Source organism: Macaca thibetana, chromosome 13, assembly GCF_024542745.1.
Source record: "Macaca thibetana thibetana isolate TM-01 chromosome 13, ASM2454274v1, whole genome shotgun sequence".
Lineage (NCBI taxonomy): Eukaryota > Metazoa > Chordata > Mammalia > Primates > Cercopithecidae > Macaca > Macaca thibetana.
In genome coordinates, this window is record NC_065590.1 from 1,024,788 (window position 1) to 1,047,725 (window position 22,938).

General features: G+C 45.5%; 1 protein-coding gene across 3 annotated transcripts in view; it reads right to left on the minus strand.

Moving 5' to 3' along the window:
* The window catches only part of LMAN2L (lectin, mannose binding 2 like), a 33,817-nt gene that overhangs the window by 10,241 nt on the left and 638 nt on the right, over positions 1 to 22,938 (minus strand). For 2 of the 3 annotated variants that reach the window (XM_050755138.1, XM_050755137.1), the window contains exons 2-4: positions 21,092 to 21,210; positions 17,206 to 17,323; positions 16,318 to 16,400 (exon numbers count right to left, since the gene is read on the minus strand). In XM_050755138.1, coding sequence (XP_050611095.1) covers positions 16,318 to 16,400; positions 17,206 to 17,323; positions 21,092 to 21,210 — 320 coding nt within the window. Of the gene's footprint in view, positions 1 to 16,317; positions 16,401 to 17,205; positions 17,324 to 21,091; positions 21,211 to 22,938 lie in introns of those variants that run through there. The other variant, XM_050755139.1, reaches the window with a different exon arrangement.

Genomic DNA, 22,938 nt, shown 5'->3' on the forward strand with positions numbered 1-22,938 from the left:
ATTCTCACCTGTCTTATCGTCCAAAGGATTGTCGTTCAAAGGGTGGAGAAATGTTTTCAACTTTTTGTACTATAAGACTACTTTTTAAAGTGTTTTTTGAAGACCTCTACAGGATAACTGTATCTCCAGCATATTTTGATGGAAAAGACACCCATTAGCTTGTGGATTTATGGATGCTAGGCTAAAATTCCAAATGGCCTCTATAATTAGGGAGACCTGAGTTCTAACTGCAGTTATGTCACTCACAGCTGTGTAACCTAGGGTGGATTACATCACCTCTTCGAGACTCTATTTCCTCACTGTAAACAGAACAATACAAAGCTCACAGGGTTCATTATGAAGATGAAATGAGGTATGCAAAGCATTTAGTACAATGTCTGGCATTCAAGGGGGAGTCAATAAACATTCAATCAGTGACTAGTGCATTTCTGGACACAAATATCGTTCACAGGTACTCATATACACATAAACACAAAGCCAAACAAACATCTTTTAAAGCATGAATTCCCAGACCACTGGCTGTCATTAACCATTAGTATTTCCAAAAATATTTTGGAGAGTATTAGATTTGGTTTCTTTTTATTGCCTACTAAAAATATTAAAATACAATAATGACAGAACAATCATCTGTAATAAACATCATTTTACAAAAGGACATTTTAACACCAAAAGATGAGAACCATGTAATTTCATAATGAAACAACGGAATACATTTAGCACTTAAGAAAAAGAACTTTACTGTCATGATTCTTGCACCAGTGAGAACTGTCACCAAACAACAGGCGCTCACACACCAGCTCTTTCAGAGCAGTGTTTTCCATCTCAAACCATATCATTTTCTAGTAAGCGGACCATATACTTTCTGGAACCCAGACGTGAAGAAAAGAAGGGGAGGAGGGCAGAGGAAGAGAGAACAGAACTAAGATGTTTGCAACATGTCCCTTAGGAATCCACTGAATGGTGTGAATAATAGCTAGCGTTTACTGAGCACTTAGTCTGTGCCAGGTACTGAACTCAGTAATGAGCACTTTTGCATTTAATTCTCACAATCCTATGAGGTAGTATCAGTACTCCTCATTTCACAGGTAAAAAAACTTGCCCAGGATAACACAGGCATTAAGTAGTGAAATCAGGATTTGAAACCAAGTATTCTGGCTCCAGAGCCCTGACTCAATCACTGGGATATACTGCTTTCAATCTCTCTCAATATGGAAAAATGTTTCATATGTACAATTTTTTAAAAATCAGCTCTAAACAGTATGTACTCTGAAGCACAAAGAGAACACTGAGAATAGTTCCAGATTAAAGGAGAGGAGAGATGTAACAACTGAATACAACACAGGATCTGGGACTTTCTTTCATTATAGAAGACATATCGGGACAATTGGTGAAATATGAATAAGGACTGAAGATTAGATAATGGTATTGTTACAAACGTTAACTTCCTGACTTTGATCACTGTGCTGTGGCTATACAAAATAACTTTTTTTTTTAAACACACACACACACACACTCAAGTATTTAGGATTAAGGAGGCATCACGACAGCAATTTACTCTTAGTTCAGAAAAAAAGACAGAAGCACAAACACACACACAAGACACATACACACACAGACACACACACAAAGAAAGAGTTAAAGAAAAGGATGGCCAGTGTAGTGGCTCACACCTGTAATACCAGCACTTTGGGAAATGAAGGCAGGAGGATTGCTTGACCCTAGGAGTTTGAGACCAAACTGGGCAACATGGCAAAACCCCATCTCTACAAAAAGATAGCTGGGCTTGGTGGCATGCACCTGTAGTCCCAGCTACTTGGGAGGCTGAGATGGGAGGCTCTATTGAGCCTGGGCGGTTGAGGCTACAGTGAGCTGTGATTGTGCCACTGCACTCCACCCTGGGTGACAGAACAAAACCCTCTCTCGAAAAAAAAAAAAAAAAAAATAAGGACAGCCAGGTGCAGTAGCTCACACCTGTAATCCCAGCACTTTGGGAGACCAAGGCAGGCGGATCACCTGAGGTCGGGAGTTTGAGACCAGCCTGACCAACATGGAGAAACCCCGTTTCTATTAAAAATACACAATTAGCCAGGCGTGGTAGCATATGCCTGTAATCCCAGCTACTCGGGAGGCTGAGGCAGGAGAATCGCTTGAACCAGGGAGACGGAGGCCACGATGAGCCAAGATCGCGCCACTGCACACCAGTCTGGGCAACAAGAGCAAAACTCTGTCTCAAAAAAAAAAAAAAAAAAAAAAGGGCCGGGCGCGGTGGCTCACGCCTGTAATCCCAGCACTTTGGGAGGCCGAGGCGGGCGGATCACAAGGTCAGGAGATCGAGACCATGGTGTAACCCCATCTCTACTAAAAATACAAAAAAATTAGCCGGGCGCGGTTGTGGGCACCTGTAGTCCCAGCTACTCGGGAGGCTGAGGCAGGAGAATGGCGTGAACCCGGGAGGCGGAGCTTGCAGTGAGCCGAGATTGCGCCACTGCACTCCAGCCTGGGGGACAAAAAAAAAAAAAAAAAAGAAAAAAAAAAAGACAAAGCAAATGTAGTAAAACATTAACATTTTCGGAAATCTGGGTGAAGAACAATATTCCAAAATTCTCTGCTGTATTTTTTTTTCGCCCAAAGGACCAACTTTTTTTTTTTTTTTGAGACGAAATCTCACTCTTATCCTCCAGGCTGGAGTACAATGGTGTGATCTCGGCTCACTGCAACCTCCACCTCCTGGGTTCAAGCAATTCTCCTGCCTCAGTCTCCCAAGTAGCTGGGATCACAGGTGCCTGCCACCACGCCCGGCTAATTTTTGTATTTTTAGTAGAGACGGGGTTTCACCATGTTGCCCAGGCTGGTCTCGAACTCCTGACCTCAGGTGATCCACCCGCCTCAGCCTCCCAAAGTGCTGGGATTACAGGCGTGAGTCACCGCGGCCAGCCTGTTGTATTCTTATAACTTAATCCTAAGTACAAAATTATTATCAAATAAAGAATAATCTGAATCTAGTATTTACCATACACTCAATTTTTGTTTTTCTCAATTTTTCTATGTATCTGCAAATTTTAAAAAATTTAAAAAGGTTTTAAAAACAATATTTACAACATGATGCAATGTCTTTGTTCTTAAAGATGTTTGTACACTTTCGTTTTTTTCAGCATTTTCCAATTTTTCTGTAATGTATATAAAAATAATTAACAAAACAAATGCCTTCTACTAGATGCTACTAGATGTGAAGCATCTCCCACCACACCTCCATTTCATCCTCCCTGGAACCACTAGCAGAACACACTATCAATTCCACAGGTAGGCCTGTCACTGTTTAGACTTTCAAAGCCGTATAAGCTGCTGGTCCTACAATAATCTTCATCTAGCCCTTTATGCAGAAATCCGGACGGAGGAGACAATACCCATCCTGTTTAAAGTGAGATCAGTGAGATTCTTCGCACACTTCTATGCCGCCTGAGAAGGCCCTTGCTCTGTAAGCCCCCAGACTCCCATAAAGCTATGCTAGGGACCCTCCCCAGGACTCACAGCTTCTCGACTGGACGACACAGAAAAGTGGCACTTCCAGGTCTGGAAACCTTCATATAAATGAATATCATCATGCTGTCTTAAGAAACTCATGGAATGAGCTCAATCTCATTTATCTTAGTTGTGACCCTACTAGAGCAAACTCAAATCAAGTAATTTGAGGACTTCAATAAGGAGTCCTCCAAAATCAGGAGACTAAATGTGAGGTGTGCCCCAAGCACTGACCTTTATAACCTGCCCACCCAGATTACAATACCAAGATTCAGAATACAGTCCATTATGTATGTCTTAATTTCACTGCTGACCATCATTCTGATAGTACACCAATACTTCTTGTGAATGAGAACAACCATCAATTCTATAGAACAGGGGATCTTCAGATCTCCTAAAATCATGTCAACTCCTTTGTGTATGTGCCTCTTTCTGTGGGTCCAACACTTTAATCGGAGTCTCGAAAGGGTCAAAGCCCAAAGAAAAGTAAAGAACTAACCCAGGGATAAGCAACCTCTGGAGCACCGGCCCTTGCTTTCTTCCTCTCGCCCTCTTTCACTGTCTCAGAAAAGAAACATGTAAAATTCTCTCTGCCAACAGTAAAGAGACCACTTTGGGATCAGTGTCTTCATCAACATAAAGACTTGAGGGGAACGAGTGTGGTGGCTCATGGCTGTATTCCTAGCACTTCGGGAGGCCAAGGCAGGAGGTCGCTTGAGTCCAGGAGTTTGAGACCAGCCTCGACAACATAGCAAGACTCTGTCTTGGCCGGGTGTGGTGGCTGACGCCGGCAATCCCAGCACTTTGGGAGGCCGAGGTGGGCGGATCACGAAGTCAGGAGATCGAGACCATCCTGGCTAACACAGTGAAACTGCATCTCTACTAAAAATACAAAAAAATTAGCCAGGCATGGTGGCGGGCGCCTGTAGTCCCAGCTACTTGGGAAGTTGAGGCAGGAGAATGGCATGAACCCCGGGATGCGGAGCTTGCAGTGAGCTGAGATGGCATCACTGCACTCCAGCCTGGGCGACAGAGTGATACTCCGTCTCAAAAAAACCCAAAAATCATGGTAATAATAATAAATAAATAGATAAATTTGTTTCTTTTTTTGAGACCGAGTCTCACTCCGTCGCCCATGCTGGAGTTCAGTGGCATAATATCGGCTCACTGCAACCTCCGCCTCCTGGGTTCAAACGATTCTCCTGTCTCAGCCTCCCAAGTAGCTGGGATTACAGGCATGCACCATCATGCCAGGCTAACTGTTGTATTCTTAGTCGAGACGGGGTTTCACCATGTTGGCCAGGTTGGTCTCGAACTCCTGACCTCAAGTGCTGGGGTTATAGGCACTGGGCACTGCACCTGGCCAAAACAGTAAAAATTAACCAGGCATGATGGCACACCTGTAGTCCCAGCTACTCAGGAGGCTGAGGCAGGAAGACAGCTTAAGCCCAGGAGTTCGAGGCCGCAGTGAGCTACCACTGTGCCACTGCGCTCCATCCTGGGCGACAGAATGCAAGACTCTCTCTCAAAAGAAAAAAAAAAAAAAGACTTGAGGAAATGTTTTTTTAACTGGATGGCATGGTATTGTTAATTTTCTTCCAGTTCAAAGGAGGAAAAAACAATCATCACATCAAAAAAAAGTATGGGGAGTACCTCAAAGTTTGGGGAATACCTCAGAAACGACTGCCAAGCTGTTCTCCTCACTCTCTAGCTGTTCCTGCCTCCCCAGGGGTGAGGCCCAAACATCTCACAGAAAAGAATGAAGGCCAAGACTACAATGGTTGCACTCTGCTGTCATTCATTACACTCTGATTTCATCGGACACACACTGTAGCTCCAAGATTGCTACTGACTTCCCTCCAACTTTTCACCAACATCCGGGTGGGTTCCTGTGAGAAAGTGATGATCGTCAGCTGATGACTTGATAGTGCCAAGAAAAGATGATCAGGTTGTCTTTACTTTTTTTTTTTTTTTTTTTGATTTTTTGTAGAGATGACTCGCTATGTTGCCTAGGCTGGTTTCAAATGCCTGGACTCAATCCTGCCTTGGCTTCCCAAAGTGCTGGGATTACAGGCATGAGCTACTGTGTCTGGCCACTGGTGATCTTTTAATCAACATTAAAAAATAACTACAATACAGCCAGGCGCGGTGGCTCATGCCTGTAATCCCAGTACTTTGGGAGGCTGAGGCGTGCAGATCACAAGGTCAGGAGTTCAAGACCAGCCTGGGCAACATGGTGAAACTCCGTCTCTACTAAAAGTACAAAAATTAGCCAGGCGTGCTGGCAGGCACCTGTAATCCCAGCTACTCGGGAGGCTGAGGCAGGAGAATCACTTGAATCTGGGAGATGGAGGTTTCAGCGAGTCAATATCACACCACTGCACTCCAGCCTGGGCGACAGGGTGAGACTCAGTCTCCAAAAAAATAAATAAATAAAATTAGTTAACTACAACACTGAGATATAATTCACAGACCACACAATTCACTTAAAGTATATAATTCAATGGCGTTTAGTAAATTCAGAGTTAAGATTATGATTACCACAACCAATTTTAAAACATTTTCATCACCCAAAAAAAAAAATCCCATGCCCACTAGTAGTCACTCTCCTCATCTCCACCCCACATTACCCCAGCCCTAGACAACCACTAATCTACTTTCTGTCTCTACAGATTTGCCTATTCTTGACATTTCATATGCATGGCATCATACTATGTGTTGGTCTTTTGTGACCGGCTTCTTCCATTTAACATAATGTTTTCAAGGGTCATCCATGTTAGAGCACATATGGATAGTTAATTTCTTTGTCTTTTTTTTTTTTTTTTTTTTTTTTGAGACAGGGTCTTGCTCTGTCACCCAGGCTGGAGTACAGTGGTGTGATCAAGGCTCATTGCAACCTTGAGGTCCTGGGCTCAGGTGACGCACTCACCTTGGTCTCCTAAAGTGCTAGAATTACAAAGGTGAGCCACTGTGCCTGGCAATTACTCCTACCTTTTTTTTCTTTTGAGACAGTCTTGCTCCATTGCCCAGACTACAGTGTACTGGCAATCATAGCTCACTATAGCCTTGACCTCCCGGACTCAAGCAATCCTCCTGCCTCAACCTGCAAAGTAGTTGGAATCAGCTAATTTTTTTTGTTTTTTGTAAAGATGGGGTCTCCCTGTGTTGCCCAACTGGTCTAAAACTCCTAGGCTCAAGCAATCCTTCCACTTTGGCCTCCCAAACTGTTGGGATTATAGGCACGAGCCACCACACCCAGTGATACTTAATTCTTTTCATTGCTGGTAATTCCGTTTTATCAATAGATCACATTTTGTGTATCCTCTAATCCAGTAGTCTTCAACCTTTTTGGCACCAGGGACTGGTACATTTATTGCGTACTTCTTTTTTTTTTTTTTGAGATGGAGTCTTGCTCTGCTGCCCAGGCTGGAGTTCAGTGGCATGATCTTGGCTCGCTGCAAGCTCCGCCTCCTGGGTTCACACCATTCTCCTGCCTCAGCCTCCCAAGTAGCTGGGACTACAGGCGCCCGTCACCGTGCCCGGCTAACTTTTTGTACTTTTAGTAGAGACGGGGTTTCACTGTGTTAGCCAGGATGGTCTCAATCTCCTGACCTCGTGATCCGCCCGCCTCGGCCTCCCAAAGTGCTGGGATTACAGGTGTGAGCCACTGCACCCGGCCAGAAGCCAGCGAAGTTTTTGAGAGGTAGGGACTGCACAGAGCAACGTGGGGAGTACTGCCATCTTAACAATACCAAGTCTTCCAATCCATGCCATAGGATATCTTTCCATTTACATGGATCTTCTTTAATTTCTCCCAATAATGTTTTTTTACTCTATTTCATTTTTGAGACAGGTTCTTGCTCTGTTACTGAGGCTGGAGTGCAGTGGTGCAATCACGGCTCACTGTGGCCTCGATCTCCTGAGCGAACCTCCACCTCAGCCTCCCAGGTAGCATGCATCACCCACCACACCAGGCTAATTTTTTTTGAGACAGAGTCTTGTTCTGTCGCCCAGGGTCGAGTGCAGTGGCGCAATCTCGGCTCACTGCAGCCTCTGCCTCCCGGGTTCAAGCAATTCTCCTGCCTCTGCCCCCTGAGTAACTGGGACTATAGGTGCACACTGCCAAGCCCGGCCAATTTTTTTGTATTCTTAGTAGAGACGGGGTTTCACCATCAAGATGGGTCTTAATCTCCTGACCTCATGATCCACCTGTCTCAGCCTCCCAAAGTCCCTCTCCTGTTGGGATTACATGTGTGAGCCACCACGCCCGGCCTAATTTTATTTTTTGTAGAGACAAGGTCTTGCTATGTTGCCCAGGCTCATTTCAAATGCCTGGCTTAAGGTGATTCTCCCACTTCTGCCTCCCATAAGTGCTGGGATTACAGGTGTGGGCCACCTGGCCCCAACAATATTTTGTAGTTGTCAAAGTTTTTCTGTTAAATGTACTCTTCTTTTCTTTTTTTTTTTGGAGACGGAGTCTCATTCTGTCGCCCAGGCTGGAGTGCAGTGGCGCGATCTCGGCTCACTGCAACCTCCGCCTCCCAGATTCACGCCATTCTCCTGCCTCAGCCTCCTTAGTAGCTGGGACTACAGGCGCCTGCCACCACATCTGGCTAATTTTTTTGTATTTTTTTTAGTAGAGACAGGGTTTCACCACATTAGCCAGAATGGTCTCGATCTCCTGACCTCATGATCCGCCCGCCTCGGCCTCAAAAGTGCTGGGATTACAGGCATAAGCCACCACACCTGGTCAAATTTACTTCTAAGTATTTTATTCTTTTTGATAATAGTGCAAATGGAGTTGTTTTCTCATTTCATTTTCAGATTGTTCATTGAAAATATATAGAAATAAACCTGATTTGCCAGGTGCGGTACCTCAAGCCTGTAATCCCAGCACTGTGGGAGGCCGAGGCAGGTGGATCATGAGGTCAGGAGTTCAAGAACAGCCTGACCAACATGGTGAACCCCCATCTCTACTAAAAATACAGAAATTAGCTGGGTATGGTAGCGCATGCCTGTAATCCCAGCTACTCTGGAGGCTGAGGTAGAAGAATCACTTGAACCCAGGAGGCAGAGGTGGCAATGAGCAGATATCATGATACTGAACTCCAACTTGTGCAACACAGCAAGACTCCGTCTCAAAAAAAAAAAAAAAGAAAAAGAAAGAAGAAATAAACCTGATTTTTGCATACTGATCTTTTATCCTGCAACCTTGCTAAACTCATTTAGTAGTTCTAATAGTTTTTTGTGTGTGTGGATTGCTTAGGATTTTCCATATTCTGTCATCTGCAAATAGAAATAGTTTTACTTCCTTTCCAATCTTGATGTCTTTTATTTCATTTTCATGTCTCTTGCCCTGGCTAGATCCTCCAGTACAATGTTAAACAGAAGTGGTAAGAGTCAATATCCTCGTTTTATTCCTGATCTTAGAAGGAAAAAATTCAACTGTTTACCATTAAATATGTTAGCTGTGGGTTTTTCTAGCCAAGCACAGGAGCTCATGCCTGTAATTCCAGCACTTTGGGAGGCCAAGATGGGCAGATCACCTGAGGTCAGGAGTTCGAGACCAGCCTGGCCAACATGGCAAACTCCTGTCACTATTAAAAATACAAAAACTGGCCGGGCGCGGTGGCTCAAGCCTGTAATCCCAGCACTTTGGGAGGCCGAGGCGGGCGGATCACAAGGTCAGGAGATCGAGACCACAGTGAAACCCCGTCTCTACTAAAAATACAAAAAAAAATTAGCCGGGCGCGGTGGCGGGCGCCTGTAGTCCTAGCTACTCAGGAGGCTGAGGCAGGAGAATGGCGTGAACCCAGGAGGCGGAGCTTGCAGTGAGCCGAGATCGCGCCACTGCACTCCAGCCTGGGCAACAGCGTGAGACTCCGTCTCAAAAAAAAAAAAAAAAAAAAAAAAAAAAAATACAAAAACTTAGCCGGAAGTGGTAGCAGGCGCCTATAATCGCAGCTGCTCAGGAGGCTGAGGCAGAAGAATTGCTTGAACCCAGGAGGTGGAGGTTGCAATGGGCAGAGATCATGCCACTGCACTCCAGCCTGGGTGACAGAGTGAGACTCTGTCTCAAAAAAACAAAAAGGTTGGGCGCAGTGGCTCACTCACGCCTGTAATCCCAGCACTTTGGGAGGTCGAGATGAGCAGATCACTTCAGGTCAGGAGTTTAAGACTAGCCTGATCAACATGGTGATACCCCGTCTCCACTAAAAACACAAAAATTAACCAGGTGTGGTGGTGCATGTCTGTAATCTCAGCTACTTGGGAGGCTGAGGCAGGAGAATTGCTTGAACCCAGGAGGCAGAGGCTGCAGTGAGCCAAGATCACACCAATGCACTCCAGCCCAGGCGACAGAGCGAGATTCTATCTCAAAAAATAAAATAAAAATAAAAAATGTGTGTGTGACACACACACACACACACACACACATATATGTTAGCTGTGAGTTTTTCATAGATGTCCTTTATCAGGTTGAGGAAATCCTCTTCTATTCCTAATTTGTTGAGTGTTTTATTATCAAGAGGTATGAAATTTTGTCACTTTTTCTCTATCTTTTGAGATGATTATATGTTGTTTCTCCTTTAGTCTATTAATATGGTATATTAATTTTCAGATGTTAAACCACAGTTGAGGGGCCGGGTGCAGTGGCTCATGCCTGTAATCCCAGCACCTTGGGGGGCCAAGGTAGGCAAATCACTTGAGCATAGCAGTTTGAGACCAGCCTAGGCAACATGGCAAAACCCTATCTCTACAAAAATACAAAAATTAGCCAGGTGTGGTGGCGCATGCCCGTGGTCCCAGCTACTGGAAAGGAGGCTGAGGCGGGAGGACTGAGCCTATATACTGAAGTCTCTCACCCTCTTCTCAGATGCATTACTGGTTGCTATGATTTTCCCAATATTTTCTCATGAACAAATGTGGTAAGAAGTTGAGCAATAGCGTCATGTGGACTCTGGTGACAAGGAAACAAGAAACCAGAAAAACGTTTTCACCACTATCTTGAGGAATTTCATGCATTGTTCCGCACACCCTCCTACCTGCTCCTTGTCTTCCTTGTCTGGGACATCTTCTGCACACATACCACCGTCATTTGTAAGTTCTCAAAAGGTACGGTATTTGTCACCTTCCTTTAACGAGCTCAAAATAATAAAGCAGTAACAATCAGACTGGAGTCTCTGGAGTCAGACCCACTATGTGTGTGACACTAACAAGCTGTGTAATCTTTCTACATGCACTTCAGTTTCTTACCCATAAAATAGGGATAATACTATCATCTACCCCAAAAGGTTGTTATGATAATAACGTATGTGAAAGTGCTTAGAACAATGCCTGGTGCCGTTTTGTATATCGATGTAAAACATGCCACTGACAAACACATTTGATTTTACCCTCTGAGACAGTTGTAGGGTGTTGGGATGTAGAAAGGAAGATACTTTCTATACTCTCTGGACTGAATGTAAGTGCTAAGAACTGAAATTGCAGAGGACAGCATATAAACATAATATTAACAGGCTGGGTGTGGCTCATGCCTGCAATCCTAGCACTTTGGGAGGCCGAGGTGGGCAGATTACTTGAGGTCTGGAGTTTGAGACCAGCCTGGTCAATGTGGTGAAACCCCGTCTCTTCTAAAAATACAACAATTAGCCAGATGTGGTGGTGTGTGCCTGTAATCAGCCAGACTGGGTGGAGTGTGCCTGAAATCCCAGCTACCCCAAAGGCTGAGGCAGGAGAATCACTGAACCCAGGAGGCGGAGGTTGCAGTGATCCGAGATCGTGCCACCGCACTCCAGCCTGGGCAACAGAGCAAGACTCCATTTCAAAAAAATAAAATAAGGCCAGGCGCAGTGGCTCACCTCTGTATTCCCAGCACTTTGGGAGGCCAAGGCGGGTGGATCATGAGGTCAGGAGATCAAGACCATCCTGGCTAACATGGTGAAACCTCATCTCTACTAAAAATATAAAAAATTAGCCAGGCATGGTGGTGGGCACCTGTAGTCTCAGCTACTCAGGAGGCTGAAGCAGGAGAATGGCGTGAACCCGGGAGGCAGAGCTTGCAGTGAGCCGAGATTGCGCCACTGCACTCCAGCCTGGGTGACAGAGTGAGACTCCGTCTCAAAAAAATAAATAAATAAAATAAAATAATAACAATAATAATAAATGTCTCCATTCTCAAGAAAGAAAACAATCTGAGAGAGAAAAAAAAAAAGGATGGGAGATGGTAGACCATCATAGATAAAAGCACAGCTTCTGGAATCTGGTGGACCTGTGCTTCACTTTATATTGACTATTACCTTGAAACAGACACTTAACTTCTCTAAGCCTTTGTTTACTCACTGGTAAAATGTGAAAAATACAGACTATAAGGAGGTTTGACAAGGATTAAGACAATATTTGCAAAGTACCTGGCACACAGCAGCCATCTAATAATCGGGAAGTTTGTTTTGTTTTGTTTTGTTTTGTTTTACGGTTGTTGTTTTTGAGACGGAGTCTTGCTCTTGTCGCCCAGGCTGGAGTGCAATATCTTGGCTCCCAGGTAACCTCTGCCTTCCAGGTTCAAGCCATTCTCCTGCCTCAGCCTCCCAAGTAGCTGGGACTACAGGCATGTGCCACCACGCCTGGCTAATTTTTGTATTTTTAGTAGAGACAGGGTATCACTATGTTGGCCAGGCTGGTCTCGAACTCCTGACCTCATGCTCTGTCCGCCTCGACCTTCCAAAGTGCTGGGATTACAGGAGTGAGCCACCGCACTCGGCCTTAAATTTAGTTTCACAAGGAAAAAAGGGACCCATGTTAGTCCAGGGTTCTCAGCCTCGGCTATACATGTGAATCCCCCGGAAAGCTTTAGAAAAGGAAGGCTGCCTAGACTGCACTTCAGACGAACTGAATCAGAAGCTCTGGGGTCGGGACTGGATATCAATAGTTTTAAAAGTTCTCCAGGGAATTACAATGTGCACTTGGAAGTAAGAACCACAACAGCAAGCCAGAAAAGATGTCCCTATTGTTACCATCCAAAATCAATTTTTTTAAATTAACATCTATAAAATCCTTACAAAATAAACCCAAATCAGAATCTCTACTTTCTCAAATCAGAATTACTACTATCTCATGGTGAAATGGGAGCTAACAGAGTTTGAACAATTTGTTTCTGGAAGAAACAGAGAGACAAGTTTAAAACTCCTGTCAAGCCCTAAAGCTGACAACTCTTATTCGGACGCATCTCTAACTACCGCTATTTCCTCAGCGTGACTACAAATCCAGTCATGATCCTCTTCAATAAAATCCTTTAATGCACCTACCCCTTCAGAACCAAGTCCAGACTCTTCAACGGGAACACAATCCTTCAGAACCCAGCCCCACGTGGTGTACGGTGAGCATGAGTCACACACGTTCAGCCTGCCCTGGCTCTCGTCTAAACAGTTCAACCACCAACCACCCAAGCAGACGCTGCTCAGCCTCAGTGGCTAACATGCCGAAGCTACGGTGTTAATACTATGGAATGCAAGGTGAACGGCAGCCCCAGGAACTGTGCAACATGACAAGACTACTGGCCCTGCTTTTCATTCTAGCCTCATCTGTCTCTGATTCTACTTTATTTCCACACACTCATCATTCCCTCTCTTTTTTTTTTTTTTGAGATGGAGTCTCACTCTATCGCCCAGGCTGGAGTGCTGCGGCACAATCTTGACTCACACTCCAACCTCCACCTCCCAGGTTCAAGCGATTCTCCTGCTTCAGCCTCCTGAGTAGCTGGGATTACAGAAGCACGCCACCACGCCTGGCTAAATTTTGTATTTTTAGTAGAGACGGGATTTCCCCATGTTGGCCAGGGTAGTCTCGATCTCCTGACCTCGTGAAACACCCACCTCGGCCTCCCAAAGTGCTGGGATTACAGGCATGAGCCACCGCGCCCGGCCTCATCATTCCCCCTCTTAACCTTAGGACCTTACACATGCTTTTTTCCCTCTGCATGGGACGCTGGTTCCTTACTCTACAGACCTCAACCTAAAGGCACTTCCTGGAAGAAGCCCTCCCCAGCAGCAGCAGCAGCAGTACTGCCCCGCCTCAGGTTGGAAGCCTGCTGTGTCCTCCCACAGTGCCCCAGAGTTCCCCCATCAGCATTCTCAGGGCTACGGAGCACAAGGACCATGTTATCCTGCTCACTAATCCCCAGGGCCTGGCACCTAGAAAGTGGTTAATGTATGTGGAATGAAGAACAGCCCAGAAGGAACACAGAGAAGCAGCTGGAACTGATCCACAACAAAAGGTGATTCTCCTAACTCAGGTCTCACGTTCCACCCCCTCTAAAGTGAGCTCGCTGGGCGCGGTGGCTCATACCTGTAACCTCACCACTTCGGGAGGTCGGGGTGGGCGAATCACCTGAGGTCAAGAGATGGAGACCATCCTAGCCAACATGGTGAAACCCTGTCGCTACTAAAAATACAAAAATTAGGGCTGGGCACGGTGGCTCAAGCCTGTAATCCCGGCACTTTGGGAGGCCGAGACGGGCGGATCACGAGGTCAGGAGATCGAGACTATCCTGGCTAACATGGCAAAACCCCGTTTCTACTAAAAAATACAAAAAAAATTAGCCGGGCGAGGTGGCGGGCGCCTGTAGTCCTGGCTATTTGGGAGGCTGAGGCAGGAGAATGGCGTGAACCTGGGAGGCGGAGCTTGCAGTGAGCTGAGATCCCGCCACTGCACTCCAGCCTGGGCGACAGAGCGAGACTCCGTCTCAAAAAAAAAAAAAAAAATTAGCTGGGCATGGTGGCATGTGCCTATAGTCCTAGTTACTCGGGAGGCCTGAGGCAGGAGAATGGCTTGAATCCGGGAGGTGGAGGTTGCAGTGAGCCGAGATTGCGCCACTGCTCTCCAGCCTGGAGACGAGCAAGACTCCATCTCAAAAACTAAATATAAATAAAAAATAAAGTGAGCTATGTGGGAAATGTTAACAACTGTTGAATCACAGATACAATGATCATTCTCTATCCTTCTAATTTTTTTGTTTGTTTTGGTGACAATCTCGCTCTGTTGCCTAGGCTGGAGTGCAGTGGTGCGATCTCAGCTCACTGCAACCTCCGCCTCCCGGATTCAAGCCATTCTCCTGACTCAGCATCCCGAGTAGCTGGGATTATCGGCTGGAGTGCAATGGCGTGCTCTCAGCTCACTGCAACCTCCACCTCCCAGGTTCAAGTGACTCTCCCACCACAGCCTCCCAAGTAGCTGGGACTACAGGTTAATACTAACAAAATACTAATACTAATACTAATACTAACAAAAATACTAATTTTTGTATTTTTAGTGGAGACAGGGTTTCACAGTGTTGGCCAGGCTGGTCTCGAACTCCTAACCTCAAGTAATCCGCCCACCTCGGCCTCCCAAAGTGCTGGGATTACAGGCGTGAGCCACCATGCCCAGCTTTCTAATGTTCCTTAAGTTTGAAATTTTTCATAATAAACCTTTGGGGGAAAAATAATGTGACCTTTGCCTCTATTTCTAATCCTGCTTTCCTCGCTAGGTATTACTTAGCTAAAAGGATACCCAGCAACAACCTGTCATAATTTCCCACCATCTGATGGCAGTGCCATAGGACACAGAAAGAGTACAAACCCACTGTCAATATAAGAAAGCAATAGCCAGGCATGGTGGCTCATGCCTGTAATCCTAGCACTTTGGGAGGCCGAGGCGGGCAGATCACGAGGTCAGGGGTTCGAGACCAGCCTGACCAACAAGGTGAAACCCCGTCTCTACTAAAAACACAAAAATTAGCCAGGTGTGGTGGCACACACCTGTAGTCCCAGCTACTCAGGAGGCTGAGGGGGGAGAATGGTTTGAACCTGGGAGGCGGAGCTTGCAGTGAGCCGAGATCATGCCACTGCCCTCCAGCCTGGGCGACAGAGCAAGACTCCATCTCAAAAAAAAAAAAAAAAAAAAAAAAAGCAAGCACCAAAAAACCCTTAGGGTCAGGTAACAAAAAGGCTCGCCAACAGCCAGATACTAGGTTCCAATAAAATGCTGGGCTTTCATCAATTTCCTTCCCTTATAGCCTTTTCTTCTTTCTTTTCTTTCTTTCCTTTTTTTTTTGAGACAGTCTCACTCTGCTGCCCAGGGAGCTAGTGCAGTGGTGTGCAGTGGTCTGATTCTCCTGCCTCAGCCTCCCAGGTAGCTGAGATTACAGGCACCCGCCACCACACCCGTCTAATTTTTGTATATTTAGTAGAGACGGGGTTTCACCATGTTGGCAAAGCTGGTCTCAAACTCCTGACCTCAGGTGATCCGCCAGCCTCGGCCTCCCAAAGTGCTGGGCTTACAGGTATGAGCCACTGCTCCTGGTCAATTATAGCCTTTTCTATAGGCAGGAGACCTGTTCTTCAGGTCTGAGATGAGGAAGAAGAAAAAGATGCTGAAAAGTGTGTGCAAGTTGCAGAAGAGAGCACAGCACTGATGGATTAGAAGTCACGGGAGGCTGAGTTACATAAATCCGGCTTGCTCTGGAGCAGCCAAATCACCAACCAACCAAACACGCTCAATTTCAGTGGCTATCTAATAGGCAAAAGAGAGAACATGATTCACACTAAAGAAAAAGCCCTTGTTCAAGACAGCTATTCCCAAAGGACTGTGCACTCCTAAACAGTTCCTCTAGAAAAAACACTGACAAGGACATTAACTTTCGAAGTTCAATAGATGAAGAACCCCTCAACTTTCTATCCCCTTTGTTCCCTCCTGTACAACATTCCTGAGGCAAAGAACTGTGATGTCAGTGCAGCTGATCTAGGCTCTGACACTTGCCATTACCTCTTGCTGCTTCTCCTCATTGGGGTAGGTGTCTACAAATACTCCCAGCCCCACAAATTTGTCCATGTTTCCAAACACAGGCCCTAGAGAGAGAGAACAGATGATGAACAATGAAATAAAGCTAAGAGTTGATAAAGGAATAACATATCACTATGATGGAGGAAAAAGTAAAATTCAAAAGACTCCCAAGCCTCTCTCAAGATGAGAAAATACATGTACAAGTACCCAGCAAAGCACATGGCCTGTAACAATGCCCAGTAAATATCTGTAATTGTTTGTTGTTGGAGGCGAGGGAAAGAGAGAAGGCCACTGCAACCTTATTTAGCACTCAGGCAGCTTCCTCATCCAAACTGGATGCTAGGGTGCCCCTACAGAATTCTGCTTTACAAACACTTGGTAAAGACTATGCCCCCAAGAGAGAACTGAATTCCCTAGTTCTTCTTCTTGTTGCAAAAGAGATCAGGTCAAATCAGGTTGAGCCTGCCATCTACGTGGAGCAATAATAGCTCCTACACAAGGAAAATAGATAACTCTTCTCTTGACTCAGCAGTGCTGAGATCATTCACTGTGAATGCTCAGAAGAAATCAGCTCACCCAATCGTCAGTGTTCAGGAGAGCCAGTGCTTTCATCCAGCCAACAGGCCAGGTAGTTTCACAAGGAAACTCAGAAAGAAGTAACAAGCAAGCAACTGCCTCAGGATGAGCCAAATTCAGCTGCTTATGAGGACTCAGATCCCATTCTAGAGACTAGAGAGGCCAGTGTTCATCCACATACATTAAAGGAGAGGGAAAACAGCTGGCACGGTGGGGAAGGAAACTTTTCAAAAAGAGGGCACATGAAAAAGCAGGTTGTCATACCCACACAAGAGTAACACAGGGTCCCAATACCTGGCTGCATCCGATCCTTTGTGTACCAGATTGCCAAGCCGTCCCCATGCAGATTCTTCTTTCCTTGTCCATGGATTTTGAAGTGCACCTGCAACTCCCAGTCTCTCAGGAAACATGGCTAAAGTAAAAAAGACATTAGAATCAACAAGGAGCATGAAATGCAAAACCCCTCAAGCCCGCATCAGCAATCAGCAGACTCGGAAAACACACAGATGCAGGTTAACACGAGGCTAAGGGTTAAAACCTAAATCTAAGACTTGCTAGTGTTCACGTCATAAAATTAAACGGATTCAACCACTCAACTGTTTAGAGATTTAATATGAAAATGAATAAACCCCCCAATTATCTTCAACATTTCCCAACAGAAACCGGACAGAACTCCAAAGCTGGGAAAGACAAGAGTATACCAAACTCCACTCCTGTGATCCTACATCCCCCCAGCAAAGTAGCTCGGCTTTTAGAGTACAGATGGCTGAATCCATACTCATTTACAACTCAAGATCACCCCTCAGACAGAAAGACTCTGAAAAGCTGGATTTAAAGAAAGGTCAAAGCCTAATTTATTATAGTAGAAAAAGAAAAGCTAAGCTATTATGCAAAGGTTTCCAGGAATAATTAGCAGATACTACAAGCAACTCTAATTAGCTAGACCTGGCCCTCTGCCAAGCTGAGGGGTAAACCAGAATTCTCATAAGAAGAGCAAGTTACAGTTCCCCAAATCCTCCCATCCATGGCCAAGAAGCTTAAATGCACCTGGAGAAGGATGCGAGTGGATGGTTAAGTGTTTTAAACAGTTGAACGGTTTCAAGAAAAAAATGAGAGTGGGTAGTTGATTTAGGGAAGCTTCTGGTTAAAAGTCTACTGTGAAGAAAGAAGTGAAGGAAGAACAGACAGACCAGCTGGGTTCAGCCAAAGGCTCTCCAAATAGACTGTTCTGGGCAACATATTGCTAGATCATTTTCAGTTTTCATTTTTTATTTCTGGGATATTTTCCAAAAGTATTCATATTAGAAGTACATAGTCAAAATGAAAGGAGGTTGGGTACTCCTGCATTTAGCAAGGGGCCCTGAAATCTCCAATAGGTTATCCTACTCTAATAAGCCAGTCTCTGTCTTGTCACTCTGGATTCTTAGCTCTCTGCTGTTTCATTAAGATTTCAGACGGCCGGGTGCGGTGGCTCACGCCTGTAATCTCAGCACTTTGGGAGGCCGAGGCGGGCGCAGATCACGGAGGTTAGGAGATAGAGACTATCCTGGCTAACACGGTGAAACCCCGTCTCTACTGAAAATACAAAAAAAAAGTAGGCAGCCGTGGTGGCGGGCACCTGTAGTCCCAGCTACTCAGGAGGCTGAGGCAGGAGACTGGCATGAACCCAGGAGGTGGAGCTTGCAGTGAGCCGAGATGGCGCCACTGTACTCCAGCCTGGGTGACAGAGTGAGACTCCATCTCAAAAAAAAAAAAAAAAAAAAGATTTCAGAGAAAGGGCCCAGCACAGTGGCTGACGCCTTTAATCCCAGCACTTTGGGAGGCCAAGGCGGGCAGATCACAAGGTCAGGAGATCAAAATCATCCTGGCTAACATGGTGAAACCCCGTCTCTACTAAAAAATACAAAAAATTAGCTGGGTGTGGTGGCGGGCGCCTGTAGTCCCACCTACTTGGGAGGCTGAGGTAGGAGAATGGTGTGAACCCAAGGAGGTGGAGCTTGCAGTGAGCCAAGATCGCGCCACTGCACTCCAGCCTGGGCAACACAGGGAGACTCCATCTCAAAAAAAAAAGAAAAGATTTCAGAGAAAGGCCAGGCACAGTAGCTCACACCAGTAATCCAAGCATTTTGAGAGGCTACGGTGGGAGGATAACTTGAGCCCAGGAGGTCCAGACTGCAGTGAGCTGTGACAGTGCCACTGCACTCCAGCCTAGCTTACAGAGTGATGAGACCCTGTCTCAAAAAAAAAAAAAACTTTCGGAGAAAGAGTGAAATTCAGTGGGGCAGGAAGCTGCCAGGAGGTAGGTATTATGCCCCTGGGAACAGGGCAGTGTCACAGAAGTTCTCAGTGAGCCAAGAGGTGTCTGTCACTGATTCTTGGCCTCCTACAGCACAATGCTATACTGTTTTGCCCAGGACCATATATAATTGTGTTTCTGAAATTCTGCCACACACTGGATTCACCTAGGCAGTTTTAAAAAATCCCAATGGCCAAGCTGCACCCTATTCCAATTAGATCAGAATCTCTGGGGGTGACACCCAGGCATCAATTCCAATGGATAGCCAAATTTGAGAACCATTGCTCAAACAAATGGATCCCATTCAAATAACTCAGAAATAAGCCCACAGTCATGGTGATAGCCAGATAACAGCAAATACAGGTATCAGAAATCTGAAAAAGGGAAGAACTAGAGGCTATACTAGAACTGAGGCTACAAGTTATGTAGAGACAGAGAGCCAGCAAGACAGCAGCGGAGTATCAAGCCTTGAACATAATCATCCGGTAACCCACAAGAGCCCCACCAACAAACTTATACAAGTGTAATGACATAACACATATTTCTGTAACCATTTTAACTTGCCACAGTCTTTTCATGTCTATCGTCTTATTTTATTCTCACAACAAGCCCAGTGGGCAAGTAAAACAGGTATTCTAAAGCTCATGTATCAGATGGAGGAACAGAAAACTAAGAGGTTAAATAATCTGCTGAGGGCTCACAGGAGGACTGTAACAGAGCTGGACCAAGAACCCCAGTCTTTCAACTGTCCTTTATCTCTCCTACCAAAACACAATGCTCTGTACTCTGTCCAAAAATGAGCTCAGCACTATGATCTAGGTTAAGGGGCCAGTTTGTGCAGATGGCTAATGTAGAAATTTCTCTTGCCCTCCTGAACAAGGAAAAGAAATCGTTCTCTTTTCTGAGATTCACTTATCTACAACCAATGAGAAAAGCCATGTAAAAGTAGGTTCTTAGTTTATGAGAGCTCCAGAGAAAGTATCAAAGGATGCCAGTCATGCCCAAAAGTAAACTGGTCATAAAAGATTTAGAAAGAGCCCTGGAAACAGAAAAGAAAGCATCATCTTACACTTGTACAAAATCACAGTGCAGCCACACCAGGAATACTGCATTCACTTCTTGTCGCCATACCTCAAGGAAGACAATGCAGCTAGAAAAGGTCCAGAGAAGTACAAATAAAATGACCAATAGCTCAGAGTGGCTTTCACATGAAAATAAAATTTTATATCAGACTCTTCAAATTGAGATAACAAGGTGGGGATGCTGGGATAAGGTTTGGGATCAATTTGAGAGAGTACTCTCAACGAGGCCTGGTGGCTCACACCTGTAATCCCAGACCTTTGGGAGGCCAAGGCAGGAGGACTGTTTGAGACCAAGAATTTGAGACCAGCCTGGGCAACACAGCAAGATCCCATCTCTACAAAAAATATTTTTAAGATGAGCCAGGTGCAGTGGCACATGCCTGTAGTCTCAGCTACTCAGGAGGCTGAGGGAGGAGGATCCCTTAAACCCAGGAGTTTGAGGCTGTAGTGAGCTATGATTGTGCCACTGCACTCTGGTCTTCTTACAATCTTCTTACAAAGTGGTTAAGCAGGAGTTAAGTTATTATTAAACCCTAAGGAGTAGTACTATTGGGCCAATCAGGAATTAAAGACATTTCAGGGGGGGGGAAAAAAATGAATTATTTGCTATAATTAAATAGCATTTTCCTAAATACCTGATTTATTTATTATGAAGGTCAGAATAATCTCAAAAATAAAGATCCTTGATATCCACAGAAGACGGAATACCAGGGGGATAGACAGTAAAATTAAATCAGTATGCCACTGCTGAACCTTTTAGGTCTTTCTGGGTCACCAACACAGGAGGGAGAGAGATTCTTACCACCCGGTTCCACAAGGCACCCTGTTTACTTTGCATATCTGGGGTAAGGCGGATATACTGGGTCATCACCATGGCATTGCCCATCAGATTCCACAGTGAGGAACTGCCAGTGCCCACACCTACAGGAAGGAAGTAGATCAGTTCATACTCTTCAACACCAATCCATTCAGAAAGCAGCCACCACAGAGCCTCTGAAAGCTGAGCCATCATCTTTTTCCCCCTTTAATGTCACTCAGTCTCCTATCTTGTCACTCATGAATCTTAAATCCTTACAATTTCTACAACTTTCACAAGGCCTTTGTCAGGTGAGGACCCCAAAGTACATCAGAACTATCACTTTATGCATGCTACAGTAACCATAGCTCACATCCATTCTTCCCGTTGTAATATGTGAATAAACTTCAGCATCGTAAAAGAAAAAAATTTTCCTGGCCGGGCGCGGTGGCTCATGCCTGTAATCCCAGCACTTTGGGAGGCCGAGACAGGCGGATCACGAGGTCAGGAGATCGAGACCATCCTGGCTAACACGGTGAAACCCCGTCTCTACTAAAAAATACAAAAAAACTAGCCGGGCGAGGTGGCGGGCGCCTGTAGTCCCAGCTACTCGGGAGGCTGAGGCAGGAGAATGGCGTGAACCCGGGAGGCGGAGCTTGCAGTGAGCTGAGATCCGGCCACCGCACTCTAGCCTGGGTGACAGAGCGAGACTCCGTCTCAAAAAAAAAAAAAAAAAAAAAAAGAAAAGAAAAAAATTTTCCTGAGTTACATCAAAAAGAGTTTGACAGGTCAGGTGCAGTGGCTCACCCCTGTAATCCCCACTCTTTAAGATGCTGAGGAGGGAGGGCATCTTGAGGTCAGCAGTTTGAGACCAGTCTAGGCAACATAGAAAGACCCTGTCTTTACCAAAAAAATAAAAATTAGCCAGGTGTGGTTGTCCTTGTCTATAGTCCTAGCTACTCAGCAGGCTGAGGTGGCAGGATCGCTTGAGCCCAGGAGGGTGAAACTGCATGAGCCATGATTGTGCCACTGTACTCCAGCCTAGGCAATGGAACAAGACCCTGTCTCTAAAAATATATAAATAAAAACAAAAAGAGTTTGACCCTCACGTCTCTGGCGCTTAGTCACATTCTTTCTTTTCTTTTCTTTTCTTTTTTTGAGATGGAGTCTCGCTCTGTTGCCCAGGCTGAAGTGCAGTGGCGCATCTCAGCTCATTGCAAGCTCCGCCTCCCAGGTTCACGCCATTCTCCTGCCTCGGCCTCCCCAGCAGCTGGGACTACAGGCGCCCGCCACCACACCCGGCTAATTTTTTTGTATTTTTAGTACAGACGGGGTTTCACCGTGTTAGCCAGGATGGTCTCGATCTCCTGACCTCGTGATCCGCCCGTCTCGGCCTCCCCAAGTGCTGGGATTACAGGCGGGAGCCACCGCACCCGGCTGTCACATTCTTTCTTTAAACAACCCTTAAAGTGTGAAGCTACTCCCTGTACCCTCAACTATAAACTTCTTTAAGAGTGAAAACTTCGTGTCTGCAAACTCATGAATATTAGCAAAGAGATCAGCACACAGGCTATCCAGGCATGTAAGGGAATAAATGATTACCCTTAGTAGTAGCGTATACTCTTGCACTTTGAACTGTTTTGTGTCCCACTACTTATGCCTTAGTGGGGAAAGACTTGTGTTAGTTAAGCCATCTGCACTGGTTTGTCAACGTTTTGTAGCTAACTGTATCAATTTTCTGGCCGATAAGCTGTGCTTAGAGTTGTGTAAACCCTAACGTCTTTCATCAATAGGGCCCCTAGGCTGCAGAAGAGAAGGTGGTTCTACCCAGCAGCATAATTTTATCATCTTTC